This window comes from Rhinopithecus roxellana, chromosome 12 (genome assembly GCF_007565055.1).
Source record: "Rhinopithecus roxellana isolate Shanxi Qingling chromosome 12, ASM756505v1, whole genome shotgun sequence".
NCBI lineage: Eukaryota > Metazoa > Chordata > Mammalia > Primates > Cercopithecidae > Rhinopithecus > Rhinopithecus roxellana.
The window spans coordinates 82,417,970-82,440,491 of NC_044560.1; the positions used below are offsets into that span (position 1 = coordinate 82,417,970).

At 47.4% G+C, this 22,522-nt stretch overlaps 1 protein-coding gene across 1 annotated transcript; it reads left to right on the forward strand.

Moving 5' to 3' along the window:
- Positions 1–13,131: 13,131 nt before the first annotated feature.
- On the forward strand, positions 13,132–21,304 carry LOC104654989 (antizyme inhibitor 2-like). The gene is made up of 9 exons (XM_010354366.2): positions 13,132–13,260; positions 14,754–14,927; positions 15,838–16,010; positions 17,149–17,283; positions 17,941–18,106; positions 19,120–19,267; positions 19,403–19,503; positions 20,721–20,938; positions 21,280–21,304. The coding sequence occupies exons 1-9, from the start codon at positions 13,132–13,134 to the stop codon at positions 21,302–21,304; spliced, it is 1,269 nt and encodes a 422-aa protein (XP_010352668.2).
- Positions 21,305–22,522: the final 1,218 nt, after the last annotated feature.

Here is a 22,522-nt window from a genome sequence, read left to right on the forward strand (position 1 = left end):
CTGTCGCCCAGGCTGGTGTGCAGTGGCATGATCTCGGCTCACTGCAAGCTCTGCCTCCTGGGTTCACGCCATTCTCGTGCCTCAGCCCCCCAAGTGGCTAGGACTACAGGCGCCCGCCACCACGTCCAGCTAATTTTTTTTTTTGTATTTTCAGTAGTGACAGGGTTTCACCAGGAAGGTCTCAATCTCCTGACCTTGTGATTCACCCACCTCAGCCTCCCAAAGTGCTGGGATTACAGGCGTGAGCCACTGCGCCTGGTCTGAATTTTTTGGGGCGTGGTGGCTCATGCCTGTAATTCCAGCACTTTGGGAGGCCGAGGCGGGTGGATCATGTGAGGTCAGGAGTTCGAGACCAGCCTCACCAACATGGCAAAATCTCATCTCTACTAAAAATTAGCCAGGTGTGGTGGTGAGTGCCTGTAATCCCAGCTACTCTGGAGGATGAAGCAGGAGAATTGCTTGAACCCGGAAGGCGAAGGTTGCAGTGAGCTGAGATTGCGCCATTACACTCCAGCCTGGGTGACGGGGGAGACTCTGTCTCAAATAAATAAATAAAAAGAACATTTCAGAGTAAGGACATCCTGTCACATAACCTCTAATTATTTCAGCAAGCATCTCTTTAAAAAAAAGGACGCTGTCCTACTTAACCACATGGTTATTATCCCACCTAAAAAAGTAACAGCAATTCCCTAATGTCATGTAAATTCCTATGTAAATTTCCTCAATTTCCCCCCAAATGTCTTGTATAGCTGATGTTTTCAAACTATGCTCTAATCACTAACCACACATTGTAGTTATTTGTCATGTGTCTGAATTCTCTTGAATGGTTTCCCCTTCTGCTTGCTTCTACGAGGCTGGGAGGGTTAAATTGCGTAACATCCTACTTTCTGAATTGGTCTAATTATTTCCACTTGATGTTCCTTCATCTCCTGTATCTTCTATAAACTGAGATAAATGTCTGTAAGCTTGATTTGATTTAAGCAGAACAGCTTTGGCAAGAATAAATACTTCATGGGTGGCGATGAACTTCACCTGGAAACATGACTACCCCTTGGCAAAGCGGAATGTGGTGCCTCTGTGTGCCCTGGACAGGGGTTCCCAAGGAGGACAATGCAAAATGACTCCAAATAATTCATGTTGTTAGAAATGCAAGTGTTTTAAAATCACACATTTTGTATTGTAAGAATTGTGTCACACAGTTCTTCTTCAGAAAAGGTTTCTCCTTGAGGTGTTAGAGCTGGCAGATCAACACCAAAAACTAAAATAAAATGACAGATTCTTCAATGAAAACACTAAGGACAATTGTTACTGGAGAATGTGGAAATCTTGAAAAAGAAAAGGGAGAAGGGTTCTAGGAGACTTTAAAATTGTATATTTAAATAACATCCAAATAGTACTGTGAAAATGACAAACTATAGAAAGAGTTTCACATAAATTTTCAAGGTGGAATTTAGTATCATATTACATAACTCAATGTGATATGTGTTGTGTTATAATTTAACCACATTGTAACAATATTTTAAAAATAATTTTGAATATTGGCTCTCTTTTCTGTCATTTCCTTTTTTTGAGATTTCAACAAATTTACTCAATATTGATGTAAATACACGAAATTTCATATGTAACACATGGCCTTTAGTATCATAGGATTTGGCCTTCTAAAGTAAATCACAGGTAAACAAAAGCATGCTGCATTTCTATACTAACCAACAGTGTTGCAATCTAATATGGCTTGGCTCTGTGTTCCCACCCAAATCTCATCTTGAATTGTCATCTGTGTCGAGAGAGGGAGGTGATTGGATCATGGAAGCAGTTCCCTCATGCCGTTCTCATGATAGTGAGTGAGTTTGCACGAGATCTGATGGTTTCATAAGGGGCTTTTTCCTCTCTGCTCACACTCTCCCCTGACGTCTTGTAAAGAAGGTGCCTGCTTCCCCTTCTACCAAGATTGTAAGTTTCCTGACGCCTTCTCAGCCATGCAGAACTGTGAGTCAATTAAACCTCCTTTGTTTATAAATTACCCAGTCTCAGAGTACTATCTTTATAGCAATGTAACAACGAACTAATACACAATTCAACAGAGCCCTTCCATAGCTTTTCACTAAGTACCTGAAGCAAGATTCCTCCTGCTTAGAAATAGGTGGAGGCTGGGCATGGTGGCTCACGCCTGTAATTCCAGCACTTTGGGAAGTCGAGGTGAGCGGATCACCTGAGGTCAGAAGTTTGAGACTAGCTTGGCCAACATGGTAAAATCCCCTCTCTACTAAAAATACAAAAATTAGCCGGGCCTGTTGGTGTGCGCCTGTAATCCCAGCTACTCAGGAGCCTGAGGGAGAAGAATAGCTTGAACCTTGGGGGCAGAGGTTGCAGTGAGCCAAGATCACACCTCTGCACTCCAGCCTGGATAACAGAGCAAGATTCCATCACACACACACACACACACACACACACACACACACAAAAATAGGTGGCGGAAAAAATCCTCAAATTAACCCAGAAAAAAAAAAAAGGTAACTCAGAATTATATTCTCATAAGGTTTCACAGCTGCTCAACACCAGAAATAGATTATGAAGTCTTTTGCCTAAGCACTTCTATAAAAGTTTCAGTGTTGACCAAAATAAGACACAGGTTTCTCATTAAACTTTCTCTTAATGAGTCTCAAAATTCTGTGACAGGCTTTTGGTCAAGTTGTCTCCATTAAAAATTACTGATTTTGAAAACTAATGACTTGCCAGGTGCAGTGGCATGCCTGTAATTCCAGGTACTCAGAAGGTTGAGGTGGGAGAATTGCTTGAACCCAGGAGGCAGAGGTTGCAGTGAGCCGAGATGGTGCCACTGTACTCCAGCCTGGGCAACAGAGTGAAACTGTGTCTCAAAAAACAAAAAACAAAACAAAACAAAAAACAAAAAACAAAACAAAAAAATCTGATTACTGAAAATTGTCACACGAATACAAAACAAAAACGATTCACAAAATATTCTCCTTTCCTTCTGAATCTTTTATGATGCATTATTATCATTAACTAGTCTTGTACTATTAAACTTAAACGGCCAATTGAAACAAACAGTTCTAGACAGTTCTTCCATGACTGATTAAGGCTGGGGCGGCAAGTACTAGGGATAACGTTCATTTAGCCTTCCAAGCTTTCTGGGCAGACTTGGTGACCTTGCCAGCTCCATCACCCTTCTTGTCCACTGCTTTGATGAAACCAACAAACAGCAAAAGGACTCAGGGGAGCTGGTCAGAAAAGCTCTCCACACACATGGAGTTGCTAGAAACCATATCCATGTGGAAGCATCACCTGATTTTAAGAATTTAAATCTTCCAGCTTCTTACCAGAACAGCAATCAGTCTTCTTCTTCAGCCCAGCAAACTTACAAGCAATGTGAGCTATCTGACAATTCAGAACAGGGCCACAATCAGTACTGATCTGGCCTGGGTGGTTCAGGATAATCACCTGAGCAGTGAAGTCAACTGCTTCCACAGGTAGATCATTTATGCTGTCACCAGCAACACTGCCACAATGAACATCTTTGACAGACACATTCTTGACATTGAAGGCCACATTGTCCGCAGGAAGAGCTTCACTCAAAGCTTCATGATGCATTTCAACAGACTTTCCTTCAATTGTAACCCATTGTTGACTGGAGCAAAGGTGACCACTGTGCCAGGCTTGAGAACACCAGTCTCCGCTCAGCCCTTAGGGTTGGTATCAATGCCACCAACGTTGTAGATATCCTGGAGAGGCAGACGCAAGGACTTGTCAGTTGGACGAGCTGGTGGCAGGATGTAATTCAGAGCTTCAGGCAGCATGGTTCCACTGTCATTGCCATCATTACGGGTGACTTTCCATCCCTTTAACCCAGGCATCTGAACCCTTGGCAACAGCATGCTCTCACCGTTCCAAACAGAAATTGACACAAATGCTACTACTCAGTGGGTAGGGGTTGTAGTCAATTTTCTTAATGTGAGTGCTGATTTTCTTAATGACTTCCTTGTGACTTTTCTGGCTGTAGAGTGGCTCAGTGGAATCTGTTTTAACACCAACAATTAGTTGTTTCACACCCAGGGTGTAAGTTAGAAGGGCACACTCATGAGTCTGCTCATTCTTGGAGACACCAGCTTCAAATTCACCAACACCGGCAGCAACAATCAGGACAGCACAGTCAGCCTAAGATGTGCCTGTAATGACATTTTTGATAAACTCTGTGTCTCTTGGGGCATCAATAGTAGTCACGTAGTACTTGCTGGTCTCAACTTTCCATGGGGAGATGGTGACATCAATGGTGACATTACATTCTTGCTCAGCTTTCAGTGTGTCCAAGACCCAGGCTTACTTTAAGGAGCCTTTTCCCATCTCAGCAGCCTCCTCTGTGACCAAAAGAAGACATAAGTTTTTCTGCCATTCTTTTATCAGCTCTGCCACATTTGGAGATCAGATGGCCAGTAGTGGTGGACTTGCCTGAATCTGTGTGTCCAGTGATGACAATGTTGACACGAATCTTCTTCCTTTTCCATTTTGGCTTTTAGGAGTGATTTTCATGATACCTGTGTTCTGGCAGCACACCCATTGCAAGAAAGCTCTTCTCTGACATTCTTGAGTGGTTTCAGGTGGGTAGGGCTTTATAACACCGAGGTAATGCATATTGTGTGTTTCTGAAGCCTCTAGAAGACTAGAGTTCACCTCTGAAATGACTTATAACAAAAGAATAAATAATGGCATTGTTAAAAGGAAATTTATAAACATAAGGTTCAAGTAGTTCAAACAGTGGGACTGAGATAAAGAAAGCTAGACAGGTATTTTCAGCCTCTCCATGGGGCTAGAACTGAAGGAAACTTTTAGAGAAAACTTCAGAAGCAGATCTTTGTCTTTATTTTTTCCTTTTATTATTGTTCTCTACATATCTAGTGCATGGAGACTATTTGTGACACTAGGTGCTCTTGCTCTCTGCCTTCTCTGGGGTTCCTGGAAGCCCTTCCTCCCCTGTTCAGAATAGTCCAGCTCCCCCCTACCCTTGCACATCCCATTTAGTAGAGTGAAAGCCTGCACTGCCGTCACTCAAGTAGGCCCTCAAGGGACCCACTCTACCTCCAAGTGACTTTTCAATGTTTCCTTCCTGATATGGTTTGGCTGTATTCCCACCCAAATGTCATCTTGAATTATAGATTCCATAATTCCCACGTGTCATGGGAGGGATCCAGTGGGAGGTAATTGAATCATGGGGGAGGGTCTTTCCTATGCTGTTCTCATGATAGTAAATAAGTCTCATGAGATCTGATGGTTTTATAAAGGGGAGTTCCTCTGCACACGCTGTCTTGCCTGCTGCCATGTAAGACGTGACTTTGCTCCTCATTCGTCTTCCTCAATGTTTGAACTAACTTACGTTCCCACCAACAGTGTACAAGCATTCCTATTTCTCCACAGCCTTACTAGCATCTGTTGTTTCTTGACTTTTTAATAATTGCCGTTCTGACTGGTGTGAGATTGTATCTCATTGTGGTTTTGATTTGCATTTCTCTAACAATCAGTGATGTTGAGCTTTTATTCGTGTTTCTTGGCTGCATAGATGTCTTCTTTTGAGAAGTGTCCATTTGTATCCTTTGCCCACTTTTTGACGGGGTTGTTTGTCTAACTATTTCTTTATACCCATCAACCATACCCACCTCCCCCGCCAGTCCTCCATTACCCTTGTCAGTCTCTGGTAACCATCCTTTTACTCTCTATGTCCATGAGTTCAATTGTTTTTTATTTTTGTTTAGATCTCACAAATAAGTGAGAACATGAGGAGTTTGTCTTTCTGTGCCTAGCTTATTTCACTTAACATAGTGATCTTCAGTTCCATCTATGTTGTTGCAAATGACACAATCTCATTCTTTTTTTATGGCTAAATAATACTCCATTGTGTATATGTACCACATTTTCTTTTTCCTTTCATCTGTTGATGGACACTTAGGTTGTTTGCAAATCTTGGCTGTTGTGAACAATGCTACAATAAACATGGGAGTGCAGATATCTCTACAATAATATACTGGCTTCCTTTCTTTTGGGTATATATCCCGCAGTGGGATTGCTGGATCATGTAATAGCTCAATGTTTAGTTTTTTGAGGAACCTCCAAACTGTTCTTCATAGTAGTTGCATCAGTTTACATTCCTACCAACAGTGTACCAGGGTTCTCTTTTCTCTACATCCTTGTCAGCATTTGTTATTGCCTGTCTTTTGGATATAAGCCATCTTAACTGGGGTGAGAGGATATCTCATTGTAGTTTTGATTTGCATTTCTCTGATGACTAATGACGTTGAGCACCTTTTCATATGTCTGTTTGCCATTTGTATGTCATCTTTTGAGAAATGTCTATTCAGATCTTTTCCCCTTTTTGACTAGATTATTTGATTTTTTTTCCCTATAGAGTTGTTTGAGATCCTTATGTATTCTGGTTATTAATCTCTTGTCAGATGCATAGTTTGTAAATATTTTTCCCATTCTATGGGTTGTCTCTGCACTTTGCTGATTGTATCCTTTGCTGTGCAGAAGTTTTTTTAACTTGTTTTCCCATTTGCCCATTTTTGCTGTGGTTGCCTGGGCTTGTGGGGTATTGCTCAAGAAATTTTTGCCCAGAATAATGTCCCGAAGATTTTCCCCACCCTATGATGTTTTAATCCTCCTTAAAACTCAGTACTTCAGGCAGGTTCCTGACTGACAAACGCCTGGGTCCAGTTATTTTATTTATTTATTTTTTTCAAGATGGAGTCTTGCTCTGTTTCCCAGGCTGGAGTGTAGTCGCGCGACCTTGGCTGATGGCAATCTCCACCTCCCAGGTTCAAGTGATTCTCCTGCCTCATCCTCCGGAGTAGCTGGGATTACAGGTGTGCGCCACCACGCCTGGCTACTGGGTCTAGTTCTGATCACCTCCCACTGTCCTCTGTAAGTAAAGTGAACTTTTCCAAAGGAGGTATGTATTGAGCTGAATGGGTTAACTGATGCTGCAGTAACAAACAACCCTCACATTTCAGTACTTAAACTTATAAGGTTGTGATCACCTCAAACTACATCCCTATGAAGGGAGAGCTGGGGGCCCTGCTCTATGCTATCCTCACCCTAGGAACCAAGCTGATAGAGTAGCCACTAGCTGCTGACTGCTTCTGCAAAGGGACAGAGCGCATGGTAAATTAACACTGGCTCTTAAAGCTTCCTACTGGCAGTAACATCACTTTACTCACATTTCATCAGCCAAAGCAAGCCACATGGCCATATCCCATTTCAAGGGGGAGGAGTATAATAGACCTTATTACTGCCAGAATGTTTGCTGTCTTGGTTTATTTTTCTTGGGCTTGGTTTATCTTTCTTCTGATTCTTGCTACAAAAAAGATGATAGTTTTTATACATTTAAGGCAAAATAATATTGGCATCTTCTTTATGTGAAATATCTCCCTTAAGGTGAAGCTTCAGATATTACACATAAAGAAGACCTTTAATAGCATAGTTAAAGAGAAACTGAAGTATTTTTTACTTTATTCACATGGCCATCCCAGGGTCTAAAGGGTCTAACCCCCATTGTTGGCTAGTCACCCTTGAATTCCAACTCCATGCTTAGTTCATAGGATCAGACTTGTTGCTTTGTTTGTAGTGATGTTCCAGAAGAAATGAGAATATAATCAGGCAGACTGAGCTGAAAGCTATTTACCTACCAGAGCTCTGCACAGGCCGGTCACAGCCCTCTGAGAAAGACAGCTGTCAGAGCCATTTGCTAAGAACTTCCTGCTAACATGTGTATCAGGCAGATGAGGCCAGGAACAGTCCTCTAACCCCAGGGATTTCGATTAACAGGGGTTAAGCTAAGATCTTTACTTAGATTATCTCATTTAATCCTCAAAACAATGCTGGTATCAAATACTAATATATTAATTCAATTTTTCAGATAAGGAAATGGAGGATCAGGAAAGGTGACAAAATTTTATTAGAAGCTGGGATTCAGAAGAAGAACATAATCACTGCATTAAATTACTTATTAAGGTTTTATAGTCAAGGGAACAAAAACCTGAATGATTTATTCAGGCCACACTATCCTGTTAGTTAATCCCCAGGTGTTTTAACTCCCAGGAAGAGCTGAGGTTTATATTTATGAAGGTATACAAGTTATAAATCAGGTGCCACCAAGCCTGTTGATCTTTCACAAGTGTGATCTCTTGTGTCACATCCAAGCTTAGAAAGTAACTCTTTTAAAGATACTTTAGTAGATTCTCTCTTTTTTTCTTCTTTTTTTGAGACGGAGTATTGCTCTGTCACCCAGGCTGGAGTGCAGTGGCGGGATCTTGGCTCACTGCAACCTCCGCTTCCTGGGTTTAAGCAATTCTCCAGCCTCAGCCTCCCGAGTAGCTGGGACTACAGGCACGTGCCACTATGCCTGGTTAATTTTTTGTATTTTTAATAGAGACAGGATTTCACTGTGTTAGCAGGATGGTCTCAATCTCCTGACCTCGTGATCCACTCACCTTGGCCTCCCAAAGTGGTGGAATTACAGGCATGAGCCACCGCGCCCAGCCGTCAATTCTCTTTTTTAAAGATTTTTGTTTTCTTTGAGACAGTGTCTTGTTCTGTCACCCAGGCTGGAATGCAGTGGCGTGATCTCTGCTCACTGCCACCTCTGTTTCCTGGGTTCAAGCGATTCTTCTGCCTTAGCTCCTCGAGTAGCTGCGACTACAGGCGTGTGCCACCACGCCTGGCTAATTTTTTGTATTTTTAGCAGAGATGGGATTTCGCCATGTTGGACAGGCTGGTCTCAAACTCCTGGCCTCAAGTGATCTACCCTCCTCGGCTTCCCAAGGTGCTGAGATTACAGGCATGTGCCACTGCGCCCGGCTGATTTTTAAAAGATTTTTAAATGGCTTGTTTAAAAATATATATGTTTAACTTTTTGGCCTGATGCGGTGGCTCACGCCTGGAATCCTAGCACTTCGGGAGGTGGAGGTAGGTAGATTGCCTGAGCTCAGGAATTCGAGATCAGCCTGGGCAATATGGTGAAACCCTGTCTCTACTAAAATACAAAAAATTAGCTGGGTGTGGTGGCGGGTGCCTGTGATCTCAGGTACTCGGGAGGCTGAGACAGGAGAATCGCTTGAACCGAGGAGGCGGAGGTTATGGTGAGCTGAGATCATGCCGTTGCACTCCAGCCTGGGCCACTGAGCAACACTCTGTCTCAAAAGAAAAATATATATATATAAATAATATGTTTTATATATATTATATATAATACATATATATTTTTATATAAATATATATATTTAACTTCTTAATAAGAGAATAACTGGTGATCCTGGACCTCCCTGGATGGATGCAGAGATTGCATAATCTGTTTTTTTTAAACAACTTTGTTGAGATATGATTCATATACCATAAAATTTGACCTTTCAAAGCATACAATTCAGTGGTTTTTAGCATGTTTGCCAAGTTGAGCAACCATCATCTCTATCTAATTGCAGACTATTTTCACCAACGCAAAAGGAAACCCTGTCCCCATTAGCAGGCCCTCCCCATTTCTCTCTCCCCTTTCCTCAGCCATAGGCAACCACAAATCTACTCTCTATCTCTGTGGATTTGTATGTTCTGGATATTTTATATAAATGGAATCATATGATCATATATATTTTTTATTTATTTAATTTTTTAAACCATTTCAGCTTTATTCTGTTAAGTGAGGTTCCAAACAGACTTTACTTTCCAAACTGTTTACCTGTTGCCCCAGCACCACTTCTCTGTCCCTTTCACCTTCTTTGGTGATTGGTGACATGTTCCAGTCTTTGCTATCAGCTTTGTTTCCGGGCCCTCAATTCTGCCCCATTGATGTTTCTGTTCAGGATCCCTATAGGATGTGAAGTCAGATGGGAGTTGATCTAAATCCCAGATCTCATATGTTAGCTGTGACATCCACTTATTAATTTATCCTACAAATATTTACTGAATTCTGTGCCAAGTTTTTTTTTTTGGACAGGGTCTCTATTGCCCAGGCTGGAGTGCTGGAATGCAGTAACATGATCACAGCTCACTGTAGCCCCAACCTCCTGAGCTCAAGCCGTCCTCCTGCTCAGTCTCCCAAGTAGCTGGGACCACAGGCGTGTGCCACCACAGCCACCTAACTTTTGTATTTTTTTGTAGAGACAGGGTTTTGCCATGTTGCCTAGGCTGGTCTCCAACTACTGGGCTCAATCTATCCACCCACCTTGGCCTCCCGAAGTGTTGGGATTACAGGCGTGAGTCACCACGCTTCAGCCCAAGTCTTATCCTAGACACTGGGGACCCAAGAAATGCAGATTTGGTCCCTGTTTTAAGCAGAGGGACCAACACGATCTGGCAGGGAAAGTTCCTATGGATAGAAACACAGACATAAACAGCAGCGGTGAGAGTGAGGCACTTTGTATATCTTTTCTTTTTCTATCTTAATCTTCATAACTGGCCTCAAAGCCCCATTTTCCAATTGAAAAAACTGAGGTTCAAAGCAGTCAACTAACTTGCCCATAGCAAATTCGTTGCGAGTGGCACACCAGGCTTGGTAAGTGGTAAATCAGCCGGATGTCGAGCCCTTGGGATTAAGCCCTCTGCTATACCAAGGAGAAAGGGCTATGGAGGGCCAGCGAGTGAGAGGCAGGCCAGGAGAAAGGAAGAACAGCTGGTCCAAGGTCTCAGAGCAGGTTCGTTTCTGGGGAGAGACCCCTATCTCTGCTTCCCCCAGGCAGAGGAAGACTTGGGCCCTTTGAAAGGAAAATAAAACCTCAGGATCCCCAAATCACTAAGCCAAGGGAAAAATCAAGCTGGGAACTATGTCAGGCAAACCTACCTCCCATTTTATTTCTAAATAACTACATACCTCCCTCACAAACTGCCCACAAGAAAAGTCGTTATGGGCCTCAAGATCTTTATCCTAAAACAGTTCTGTTGAATTTCACTCTGGCAGTGTAAACTAATAAGTGATCTTCAAGGGTGGAGACAGAAAGTCATCCTTCTGCTCACCTGAGACAAATGGATATCTGATTGTTTCCTCTGCCCTACTGTTTACGTAAAAATGCAGATTCACTGAGTCAGACTAAATTGTGTGTTCAGTGAAAGGCTCATCAAGGACTCAATGCAATCTTTCATCTCTTATCAACCTTTTGTCTCTTATGACCTGGAAGCACCCCTGCTGCCTTCAAGTGGTCCCACATTGCCAGACTGAACCAATGTACATCTTACACACATTGATTGATGTCTCCTGGCTCCCTATGAATAAAAGCAAGCGGTACCCTGACCACCTCAGGCACGTGTCAGGACCTCCTGAGGCTGTGTGATGGGTGCATCCTTAAGTTTGACAAAATAAACTTTCTACACTAACTGAGATCTGTCTCAGATATTTGGGGTTCACAGTCCTGCCATCTCTGCCCTCCTCCCCACCTCCTGCCCTGGGCATGGCTGGCAGACAAAAACCTGGAGAGCAGCCCACTCCCTGCTGATTGTCCTTCACTGGAACAGGCAGAGGAGGTTCTGGGTCACAGCACAGAGGTGGGGTGTAAGCCTGCAGGAGATTACAGCTGATCCCTGAGGTGGGCCTGCCCCAAGGTGGTGGCTTCAGCCTGGGAGGGCCAGAAGAGCTCAGGTGAGACCTCAGCAGTCCACATGGAGAGGGAGGGTGGAGCTCGGGTGAGACCTCAGCAGTCCACATGGAGAGGGAGGATGGGGAGAGAGTGGGCAGATGACTAGACCCTGAGTGACACACACAGGCTCCCACTTCCATTCGAAGACACTTCCAGTGAGATGCTTAAGTCTGCAGTGGAGGGTAAGAGACACAACCCCAGGAGACAGCAGCTGGTGCTCCGAGGCAGTGGAACCAGCTCCCTGTTGGAGTCTGAGGCCTTGGTCCTACTCCCAGTTTCACTCCTGGTTTGCTGAATGATCTGGAGACCTCTGGGCCCCACAGCTTTCCATCTGCAGAGTGGAAAGAGTGGATGGGAGGTTTCTAGGTTCCCTCCACTTCTCATCATTGCCGGCATTCGCTTATAACAGGGGTCGGACTCCTCTCTGTGCACCTGTCCTGTGGACAGACCTAGGAAGGTACATTTTTCTGGCTTGGGAGATTTGGGCTGAGCAGTCCAGGGTGGCCGAGGTTTAGAGGGGACAGCTAGGGAAGTACTTCCCCTATCCCTTAAGATCTGGGCTGGACTCCGCTCTTCCCATAGGGATTTACCTGAAGCCCAGGAACACCGTAGATCTGACTCCTGAAACCGCCTTTGCAAAATTAAAACACTGAGAGAAATCTAACACAGCTGACTCCATCTTGCTGCTTTAAAAAAAAAATTAGCTTTTGGTGTACAAGTTTTTTATTTTTATTTTTTGCTTTGTTTTTCTTTTTTTTTTTGTTTTTTGTTTTTTTTTTTTGTTATATGGATGAATTATACAGTGGTGAATTCTGAGATTTTAGTGCACCCATCATCTGAGTAGGGTTAATTGTACCTAATGTGTAGTTTTTTTTTTTTTTATCCCTAGCACCCCTCCAGCCTCCACTTTCTAAGTCTCTGAAATCCATTATATTACTCTGTTTGTCTTTGTGTATTCATAGCTTAGCTCCCACTTATAAGTGAGAACATACGGTTTTGGGTTTTCCACTTCCGTGTTACCTCACTTAGAATACTGGCCTCCAGGCTGGGCATGGTGGTTCATGCCTATAATAATCCCAACACTTTGGGAGGCCAAGGCGGGCAGATCTCTTGAGGTCAGGAGTTGGAGACCAGCCTGGCCAACATGGCGAAACCTTGTTCCTAGTAAAAATATAAAAATTAGCCAGGTGTGGTGGCAGGTGCCTGTAGTCCTAGCTACTAGGGAGGCTGAGGCAGAAGAATTGCTTGAACCCAGGAGGTGGAGGTTGCAGTGAGCCGAGATTGCACCACTGCACTCCAGCCTGGGCAACAGAGCAAGACTCCATCTCAAAAACAAAAAAAAACAAACAAAAAAAACACACTAAAAAAAACTTACTTGGGAGCTCTGGCTCCCAGGGCCTGTGGGGAGTGGGGAGCTGGGAGCTAGAAGGAGGCTGGGTCATGAGAGCAAGTCTTTTCCAGGATGCCAGGACCACACCCGGTAGAGGGCTCAGTTGGAGTTTCAGGGATGAGCATCTGCCTGGAGGGCCTGAAGGAAGCCCATGGAAGGCCATGGCCAAAGGAGCTCATCGCCCTGGGGCCGGAAGAATCTGCCCAGCAGATGGTCCTGCGGAGGATCCAGGAACTTTCTGATTCGGTATGGAGGGAGGGGAGAGACGGGGAGCTGTGAAGACTAAGGTCTTCCTTAGTGGCAAGAAATAAGGCTTTCTGTTTCACCGTTCTGTAACGCCGTTAGGCCGTCTCTCTCAAGGCTCTCTTGTGCTGGGGCTAATGGGAAAGCTTGACTTTCGTTCTTCCTGCCACGCCTGTTTCCACCACTTGGGGTTTTACCCAGTGCCAAGCTGTGGGGTCCTCCAGGTTTGGTCTACAAAGATGATTGCCTGCTTGTCCTCCTGGCTTCCCCAGCTCCCTGGGTTTTTAGGGCTATGCTGCCTCCGTGCATAATCTCGTCTGGACCTGATTGTCACCATCACTGGAAAAGCTGTTGGCAGTGCAGACTCTTTGTCCACCCTAGACTGACTGCATGGAGCATAGAGTTGACAGGATCTGGGGGATTTGCCTGCACATGAAGGCTGGGAATGCCTGCTCTAGACTCACCCGGTGACTTACCATTTCCCCACTGGCTTCCAGGGGCTCCATCCTACCTCCCCTCAGACTCACTTAGGACACAAAGTCTCAGCTCTCTTACCATCTTCACCATCCCATCCCTGCCAGTCAGCGGACCCTTTTGCTGGTCTGACGGAAGGCCTTCTATCGGTGTCACTATGACATTTTTCTTGCACCCTGGCATCCTCTTCTCCCAAGGGCTAAGCTTCCCTAAGAAGGCCAGAAAGTCTTACATCCACCTCCTGTCTGGCCACATCTCTTCCCAAGGACATTATAGAGCCAGACATTGGCATCAATGAAGGGGAAAAGAAGAGAGAAAATTAGAAGGGAAAAAAATAGATATCTCAAAATATCCTGGCCTACAGGTATCCCTGAACCCATTTCTTTTTGGGATTGAATGTCAACTGTGCTGCTGTCTGGCAGTAAGAACTTGGGTGAGGCACTCCAGTCCTCTGCACCTCAGTGACTGCATCTGTGCAATGGAATTATTTATATAGTATCTCCATCCCTTCCCCCAGCACAATGTGTGGCTCCTGATAGTTGATGAATCAGCTCATGCTGCCTGAGTCCACGCCTTTTTCTCTGTGGCTCAGTTGGATGGAAGCTCCACAAGGACAGGGATTTTTGATCTGTTTTCTTCACTGCTCTTTCCCCAGTACCCAGATTAGAGCCTGGCACAGAGTAGGTGCTGGATAACCCTGTTGAATGACTGTAGAACAAATAGCCTGGAGCTGTCCCAGCCCAGGAGGCTCCTCTCTCCTACCCAGGACCGTGGCACACGTCGCAAGGCCGAATGGAACAGTGTCAAGGGTGGTCTCCCTAGACTTAGGAGACCTGGGTTTAGACCCTGTCTTTGCCGTGCTTTTGCTGTAGGACCTTGAACCAGTGACCACCTTTTTGAGCCTTTGCTGCCCCATCTCCAAAATGGGGATAACAGCAGCGCTTACTTCATAGAGCTGTCATGAGGATTAAATGAGATGATCCACCCCCTCAGCCTTTCCTCCCTGTCTCCCTATCCCGTAGGACCAGCAAGACCCCTTCATGCTGGCTGACCTGGACATGCTGGCCAGCCGCCATCAGGCCTTCTGCCAAGCCCTGCCACAGGTCTCACCCTTCTATGCAGTGAAGTGCAACAGTAGCCCTTGGGTGCTGCGTGTCCTGGCCGCCCTGGGCACCGGCTTTGACTGCGCCAGCCAGGTGAGCCTGTGCCCGCCGAGGATTAGGCCAGGCCAGCTGGAAGGGGGGGAGTCCCAGGCTGCTGCTGCTGAGGTCGTGAATAAGTGTCCCCTGTCCCGAGGAACACTTGAAATGTGCTAAGCACACTGCAGGGGGCCTAACATGCATTCTCCTCTATCCTCCCATCCGCTCTGCAAGGTAGCCAGGGGATCTGCATTTCATAGAGGAGGAGACAGCCTTAGGGGGAATCACTTGCCCATGGGCCAACATATGGTAAGAGACAGAGATGATTCATCCAAAGCTGGCATTTTTTTCTTACACCAGGGGTGTAAGAAGGAGATTCAGCAATGTTGAGGAAGGTTAGAGCCGAAGCCCAAGGGTGGGAAGGGGGAGAACTCAGGACGGGAGTATTTTGCTGAGCCTCTTTCCTTCCTTCCTTTCTTTTTAAGACTAGTCAAGTGTAGTAGTGAGAAGTGGGGAAGAGTAGAACAAGGAGTTCATCTGTAACTGACTGTTACAATCAATTGAGATAACTCACCACCTTCGGACCAGCCCTTCCTCCCTTTCTGAGGAATCCTCCACTAAGCAGGATTAAGTGCACCAGCTGCCTCTAGGAAGCCAGCCCATCTCCTCTCTATGGGGCTGAAATTGATGGGAGGGGGTTGGTTCTAAGCTGAGACTATGAGCACCTGGAGCGCAGGGCACGTTGAGACTATGAGCCCCACCCTGCCCTGCCCGGCAGGGACTCTATAATGAGCTCCCCATCAACCCCACCCAGGGCTCCTGCCTAAAAGTGGGGGAACCGGGGATGGGACCCAAACCAAGGGTTCCATCAGGGCAATCTCTTTGGCTCATGCACAGTGTTCCTGTCCCCACATAGTTGGAGGGGGCCAGTGAGGCAGCCCCCAACCCTGGCTCTTGGCCACTCCAGGTGGAACTGGAGCAGGTGCTGGGCCTGGGTGTGGCCTCCTCGTGCATCATCTATGCCAATCCCTGCAAGCCTGCCTCCCACATCCGGTATGCTGCCCGGCACGGGGTGCAACTCCTGACCTTTGACAGCGAGGAGGAGCTCACCAAGGTGGCCCAGCACTACCCTGGGGCCAGGTGAGACCAGCAGGGGTGCAGGCAGGTAGGGTGAGAGTCAGCAGTAAAGAACATATCACCCAACACAGCACACCCCTGACAAATGCTGGCCTGAGACAAGTGAAGGGGAGGACCCTCAAGGCCCAGCCATTTTAAGAGGGTCTGGCAGCTGCCTTTGGAGTGAGACAACCCAGGTTCAAATCCTGGCATTGTTGCTTACCTGATGTATGCATTGGGCACGTCTCTTTTTTTTTTTTTTGAGACGGAGTCTCACTCTGTTGCCCAGGCTGGAGTGCAGTGGCAAGATCTCAGCTCACTGCAACCTCCGCCTCCCGGGTTCACGCCATTCTCCTGCCTCAGCCTCCTGAGTAACTGGGATTACAGGAGCGTGCCCCCATGCCTGGCTAATTTTTGTGTATTTAGTAGAGACAGGGCTTCGCTATGTTGGTCAGGCTGGTCTTGAACTCTAACCTTGTGATCCACCTGCCTCGGCCTCCCAAAGTACTGGGATTACAGGCATGAGCCACCATGCCCAGTCAAGCCTCTTTTTTTTGAGACGGAGTTTTGCTCTTGTTGCTCAGGCTGGAGCTCAGTGGTGCAATCTCAGCTCACCACAACCTCCGCCTCCTGAGTTCAAGTGATTCTCCTGTCTCAGCCTCCAGAGTAGCTGGGATTACAGGCGCCCACAACCACATCTGGCTGATTTTTTGTATTTTTAGTAGAGATGGGGTTTCACTGTGTTGGCCAGGCTGATCTCGAATTCCTGATCACAGGTGATCCACCTGCCTCAGCCTCTGAATATTCTGGAATTACAGGCGTGAGCCACTGCGCCCAGCCTGGGCAAGTCTCTTTTAACATTTCTAAAACTCAGTTCCTTCATTTACAACATGGAGGCATGTTGCCTGTCACATAGTAGGTGCTTACCAATGCTATCAGTTTTCTACACTCCCTTCTCTGGGTGTACCTAGGGAAAAGCAGATATATACACAAGTGTGTTGGGCTGGGGTGATGGCCACATGGATTTGGTGGCATTGGAAAACCTCCCAGATCTGGGAATCAGCTGGGCACAGGTGGGGGTGGCATAAGAAGACCTGGGCCCCTTGGCGTCTCTGGCTGAGTGCTCTCTCCCTCTTCCCTATCCTTGGTGTCCCTCCTCCAAACTGCTCCTCCGGCTGAGGACCCAGGACAGCCAGAGCACCTTCCCTCTGAGTACCAAGTTCGGGGCCAGCCTGGAGGCATGTGGGCACCTGCTAACATCTGCCAGAGACCTGGGGTTGGCCGTGGTCGGAGCCAGGTGAGTGATGCCTGAGGACTCCAGGAGCCCTGGGTTCTGGTCCTTCCCTTGCTGTGGATAACTGCGACAGAGACAGAGAGACACAGTCACACATAAGCCACTGGGACCAAATGCAGAAACAAACAGCTGGAAACATAACTGATTACATTGGCGTAAGTGTAATCAGTTGGGGCCCATGGCAAGCTGTGGCCCCTCTCTGGGGCCTGTGAGACCCCATCTGTCTAAAGGGGCAGGATATAATGTGAAGGTTACTCAGGGCCTCCCTGCCCTGAGGCCCCGGGGGGTTTGGGGTCTTGTTGTGAAGTGTCCATGAGGGGAAGGGGAGTCCACGTGGCAGTGCTGGGATCATGGGCTCCATGGCAGTGTGTGTCTGAGTGTGTGTACATGTGAACACTCAGGGTGAGTGCCTCTTCGTGGGTGCCTCGTTGGCCTGAGTGTGCAGGTGTCTAAAAGCACACACTTATGCCAGTGTAATCAGTTATGTTTCCAGCTGTTTGTTTCTGCATTTGGCCACGGTGGTTTTGTGCCTTATGTGTGACTGTGCCTCTCTGTCTCTGTCGCAGTTATCCACAGTCCATGTGGCTTTGTGGTTCAGAACTGTGTTTCATGTGTTTCTGTACGTATCTCTCACCATGTCACATGCACTGGCTGTGCTAGCTTCCACGTGGGCTCCAACTGCCAGACACCCCAGAGCTTCACACAGGCCATCGCTGACTGCCGGTGCGTGTTTGAAATGGGCCGTGGGGCTGGGCATGATATGAGCTGCCTGGACATTGGAGGGGGCTTCCCCGGAACGGAGGACTCTGGGCCCAAGTTTGAGGAGGTGAGCTGGCAGGGGTGCTGGGGGTGTTCAGGGAGGTCCGCGTGTGTGCCCAGGCATGTGTGTGTTGGGGGGGAGTCTGTGTTCATCCATGTACCTCTGTGTTTAGGTCTCTCTGGTGTGTCTCTGGGTGTGCTCTGTGTGCACAGGTGGGTAAGTGTGTACGTGCATGTCTTGGCTTTGATATCCCCCAAAAGCAGACTCTGAGACAAACACTTGGATACAAGTAGCTTTTTTGGAGATGATCCATGGAAGAGCCAATGAGGAAGTCAGGAAAGTGAGACAGAAGGGAGAAAAGTCAAAAGAGAATTCATCTATGAGCTAGTTACCACTGTGGGCCCCTGCACGTGTCCCCCTGGGGACAATGTAGAACCTCAGAATCATCCCAGTAGATGACAGGGGGCTTGGTCCTTTATTCACCAACTCCTGTCCCTCTTTGGTTGAAAGCTGTGGTCTGGGGGTGTTAATTTCCCCACATTCCAGCTAGTTTCTGAGGGTGCTGGAGAAAGCCCACAGAGCGAGAAGCAAAGAGGGGCAGGCACTGGAGGCTGGAAATCATCTTGCACAGGGCAGATGAGCTAAGGTAGGCTGAGGGGAGGTGGCACAGGGTGTCCACTGCAGCTGCAGCAAGGGTTCTGGGGGCTGTGCCTCTCCGTGTGTCTGTATATGTGTATGTTTTCTTGTAGAATTCTTGTTAGCATCACCAATACAGTTACAGTTGGGAATTTACATTCCCCGGGTCCACAAGACACTCGTCTTCTTACTTCGCATCGGATTAAATCGCTGCATCTTTGGACTTCTCAGGGAGCCTGGTGGCTAGCAACCCCACACAAGTGACCTCCTGTCTCTCAGCTTCTGTTTCCTCTTTGGTAAACAGGGATAATTCTAATGCCTACCCTGCAGGGTGCCTTGGGGATGAAAGGACTGACGCAGGTAAGGCGCTGGCACAGGCACTGGCACATCAACAAGTGTTGGATGAGTTAACCTCTTCCTGCTGTCCCTCCACCCCATTCCAGATGGCGAGAGTGATCAGTGCTGCCCTGGCCCAAGACTTCCCTGAGGAGCGTGGTGTCAAGGTCATAGCAGAGCCGGGCCGCTTCTATATGGAGTCTGTCTGCATGGCCGCTGTCAACATCATTGCCAAGAAGGCTGTGCTGGAGCCCAGTGGGTGGGCCAGGATGGCACTGGGTGGGGAGGCCACTGTCCAGGCATCCCCAGGCCCTGGAGAAGAGGAAGGGCAGAGGGTTGGGGCTCTGTCCCAGGAGCTGGGGGTCAGAGTAGTGACTGAGCTCTCCCCAGGAGGCAGCCGGAAGCTGACGTATTATCTCAACGATGGCCACTATGGCTCCTTCCGCCTTGGCCACCGAGAGCCTGTCCCAAGGGTTCCCATCATGGTGAAGGTAAGGGGGCCACTCCAGCCCCAAGAGTCTAGTCCCTTACCTTGAGGTGCCTTGTGCTTCCCCCACTGGGAACAGTGGCTGTGCTGGACCCCAGAGGCAGGTCCTGGCCTGCTGCTTAGAGCACACGTGGACACGTACATGATGCTTGCTCACAGGTCACAGCATGGGCAGCAGCTGGCTATGGGGGCCTCATCAGGCAAAGGGGCAATCACCAGAACACAAAGGCATGGGATGTTTTCCAAAATATTGAACTTCTTCTCCCTGGTGGTTAAAGAGCTATTCCCTGAGTCCACCAGGGGCCTCCCTGCCAACACCCTTGCTGCTCAATCCCGCCCATGATCTGGCAACAAAGCTGCGATACCTGACCCTGTAGGGCCAACAGGATCTTCCTCCAGCTCCAGGGCAGTTGTCTCCTGATGTGAGGGGTTGGTATCCGGGCCACACTGCTTTGTAAATATCTTGACTGTTTCTCCTGGCCAGTGAACGTCTTGGTGTGTGCACACATTTGGTCATGTATATGATGTGTGTCTACATGCACGTGCGAGTGCGTATGTGTGTGAAGTGTTTCTGGGTGTGTGTCTTCATATGTGTATTTGCCTCTCTTCCCATTGGGGGGAGTGAGTACTGGATATGGAGGAACCAGTAGGAGACCCTGTGTTTGTTTGGTTCCCACAATAGTTTTCAATTTTAGTTGCCCATATTTAAAAATCTAGACATATTTCATAAAAGCCTGGATTTTCTCAGCTCCTCTCAAACATTTGAGAGATCTGATGATACATGGCCTGCAGAAAAACAAGGCAACAAATAATTCAACAGATTAGTCTAGCATGTCAGGGGCTGCAATCTGGAACGGGACTTCCAGCAGTGGCTTTCCCCTTTAGACAGACAGTGACTTTCCAGTTTGTTGTCAGACTTACCTGGCCCATTTCACTCATTTGTGTTACCTGCTGGACCTCTAGGTAATTGAGTTTTCCAACTGCTGCCTTATAGCATTAATGAAGACAAAAGCCCCATTTACAGAGGAGGAATCCGAGCCCTTACTTGTAGGCACATCAGACCTGGCCAGGCTGGGCAGGGGCCACAGAGGGATGGGTCCCAGCCAGTGTACATCCGTGTGCCCCTGGGAGTGCCCTTCCGGGTCTTTCAATGGCTTCCAGGTAAGGGATGGGATAGGCCAGCCTGCTGTCTTTTCTGACCCCCTTTCCTATGTCACACAGGAGTTCTGCTCAGAGCCACCCCTCTTCCCCTGCACACTCTATGGTCCCACATGCGATGCCTCTGACAGGCTCTTCTTGGAGGATGTGCGGCTGCCCCAGCTTGATGTAGGCAATTGGCTGGTCTTCCCCTCCATGGGCGCCTACACATCCTCCATGAGCTGCAGCTTCAATGGCTTCCTGCCTGCCACCATCTGCTACACCATGGGCCCCCAGCTCAGGTGCCTGGGGGTTGGGGTTGAAGAGGAAGCAGGAAACCTCACACTCATTTGAGTTTGGGGTGGGAACTGGTCCCAGGGAATCTCCCTTTCCCTGTTGACTCACTGAAGTCAGTGTCCATCTGATCTTTGGGCTCTGATCTGCCTCTGGCCCCCCTCCCAGGGAGGTGGAGAATTGCAAAGAGATCCCCAGGCCCTCTAGCCACTGTCTGGCCCCACTCTTGCTTCAGACGCCCACTGCCCCAGCTCTGCCTCCAGGCCCCAGCTCTGCTGCTGTGTGTGCAGCCTCAGGGCTGTAGACAAAGGCCTTGACACCCACCCTGCATCCCATGCCCTTTCCCCAGGAGTCTTCTGGAGGCAGAGCCTTAACCCAGAGCCGGCTAGGCTGGAGGACTTTAAGACACTCTGGTAGGTAGGCCCCTGGGAACTGTTGGGAGTTGGGATGGCAGGGAGGAGGCAGAGGTTTGGGTAACTATGAAATCCTATGCGAACCTTCCAAAAACATCTTGCTATCATTTTGGGTCAGTTCTTTCCTTTTGTCTTTTTTCTTTTCGTTTCTTTTTTCTTCTGTTTCTTTTCTTTTTTCTTTTCTTTCTTTCATTTTCATTTTCCTTTCTTTTCTTTCTTTCCTCCCTCCCTTCTCTTTCCTTCCCTTTTTCTTTCTTTCCTTTCTTTTTGAGACAGAGTCTTACTCTGTCCCCTAGGCTGGAGTGCAGTGGCATGATCTCGGCTCACTGCAGCCTCGACCTCTCAGGGCTCAGGTGATCCTCCCATCTCAGCCTCCTGAGTAGCTGAGACTATAGGTGTGCACCACCACACCCAGCTAATTTTTATATTTTTGGTAGAGATGGAGTTTTGTCATATTGCCCAGGCTGGTCTCAAGCTTCTGGGCTCAAGCAATCCGCCTGCCTCAGCCTCCCAAAGTGCTGGCATTACAGGCGTGAGCCACCACATGCCTGTGTCTTCGGTCAGGTCTTACACTGACTTTTCTCAGCAGCAGACTGCCCTGCCCATCCTCCTTGTCATGTGTCTCACCATCCCTCCTTTCCCACCCTCTTGAACGGTGGCTGAAGGGGACGCATTAGAAGCTACTTCTTCTCAGAGTGACTACAAAAAATGGGCTATTGATCTCTTATGTTAAATAATGCAGCCCACACACCTGCTCAATTCATACCTAACTGGCGTCAGTTTACAACATTAAATTCATCCTGCCGCTCCTCCCCGCTGTTTATTTACTCACGCCCTTGCCTTGCCCCAGAAAGGGTTTCTATAAAATGCATCAACATATCATAGTGGTTAAGAGCACATCACTGGAATAAGTGATAACTGGGCTCAAATTTAGGCACCACTGTTACTAGCTGTGAACTTGGGCAGGTCAACTAATTTAGTTGAACTCTAGTTTTCCTTGTAAAATGGTGGTAAGAATAATAACTTCCCTGTAGGGTTGTTGGGATTAAGAGAGGGATGAATAAATATATCATTTAGGGCCAGCTTTTCCTTCGGCCAGCCTGCTCTTGCTGGCTCTCCTCCTGGAGTCTAGATGTCACAGAGACCCCATCCTGCATCCTGGGTCTTTTCATAGAGTGT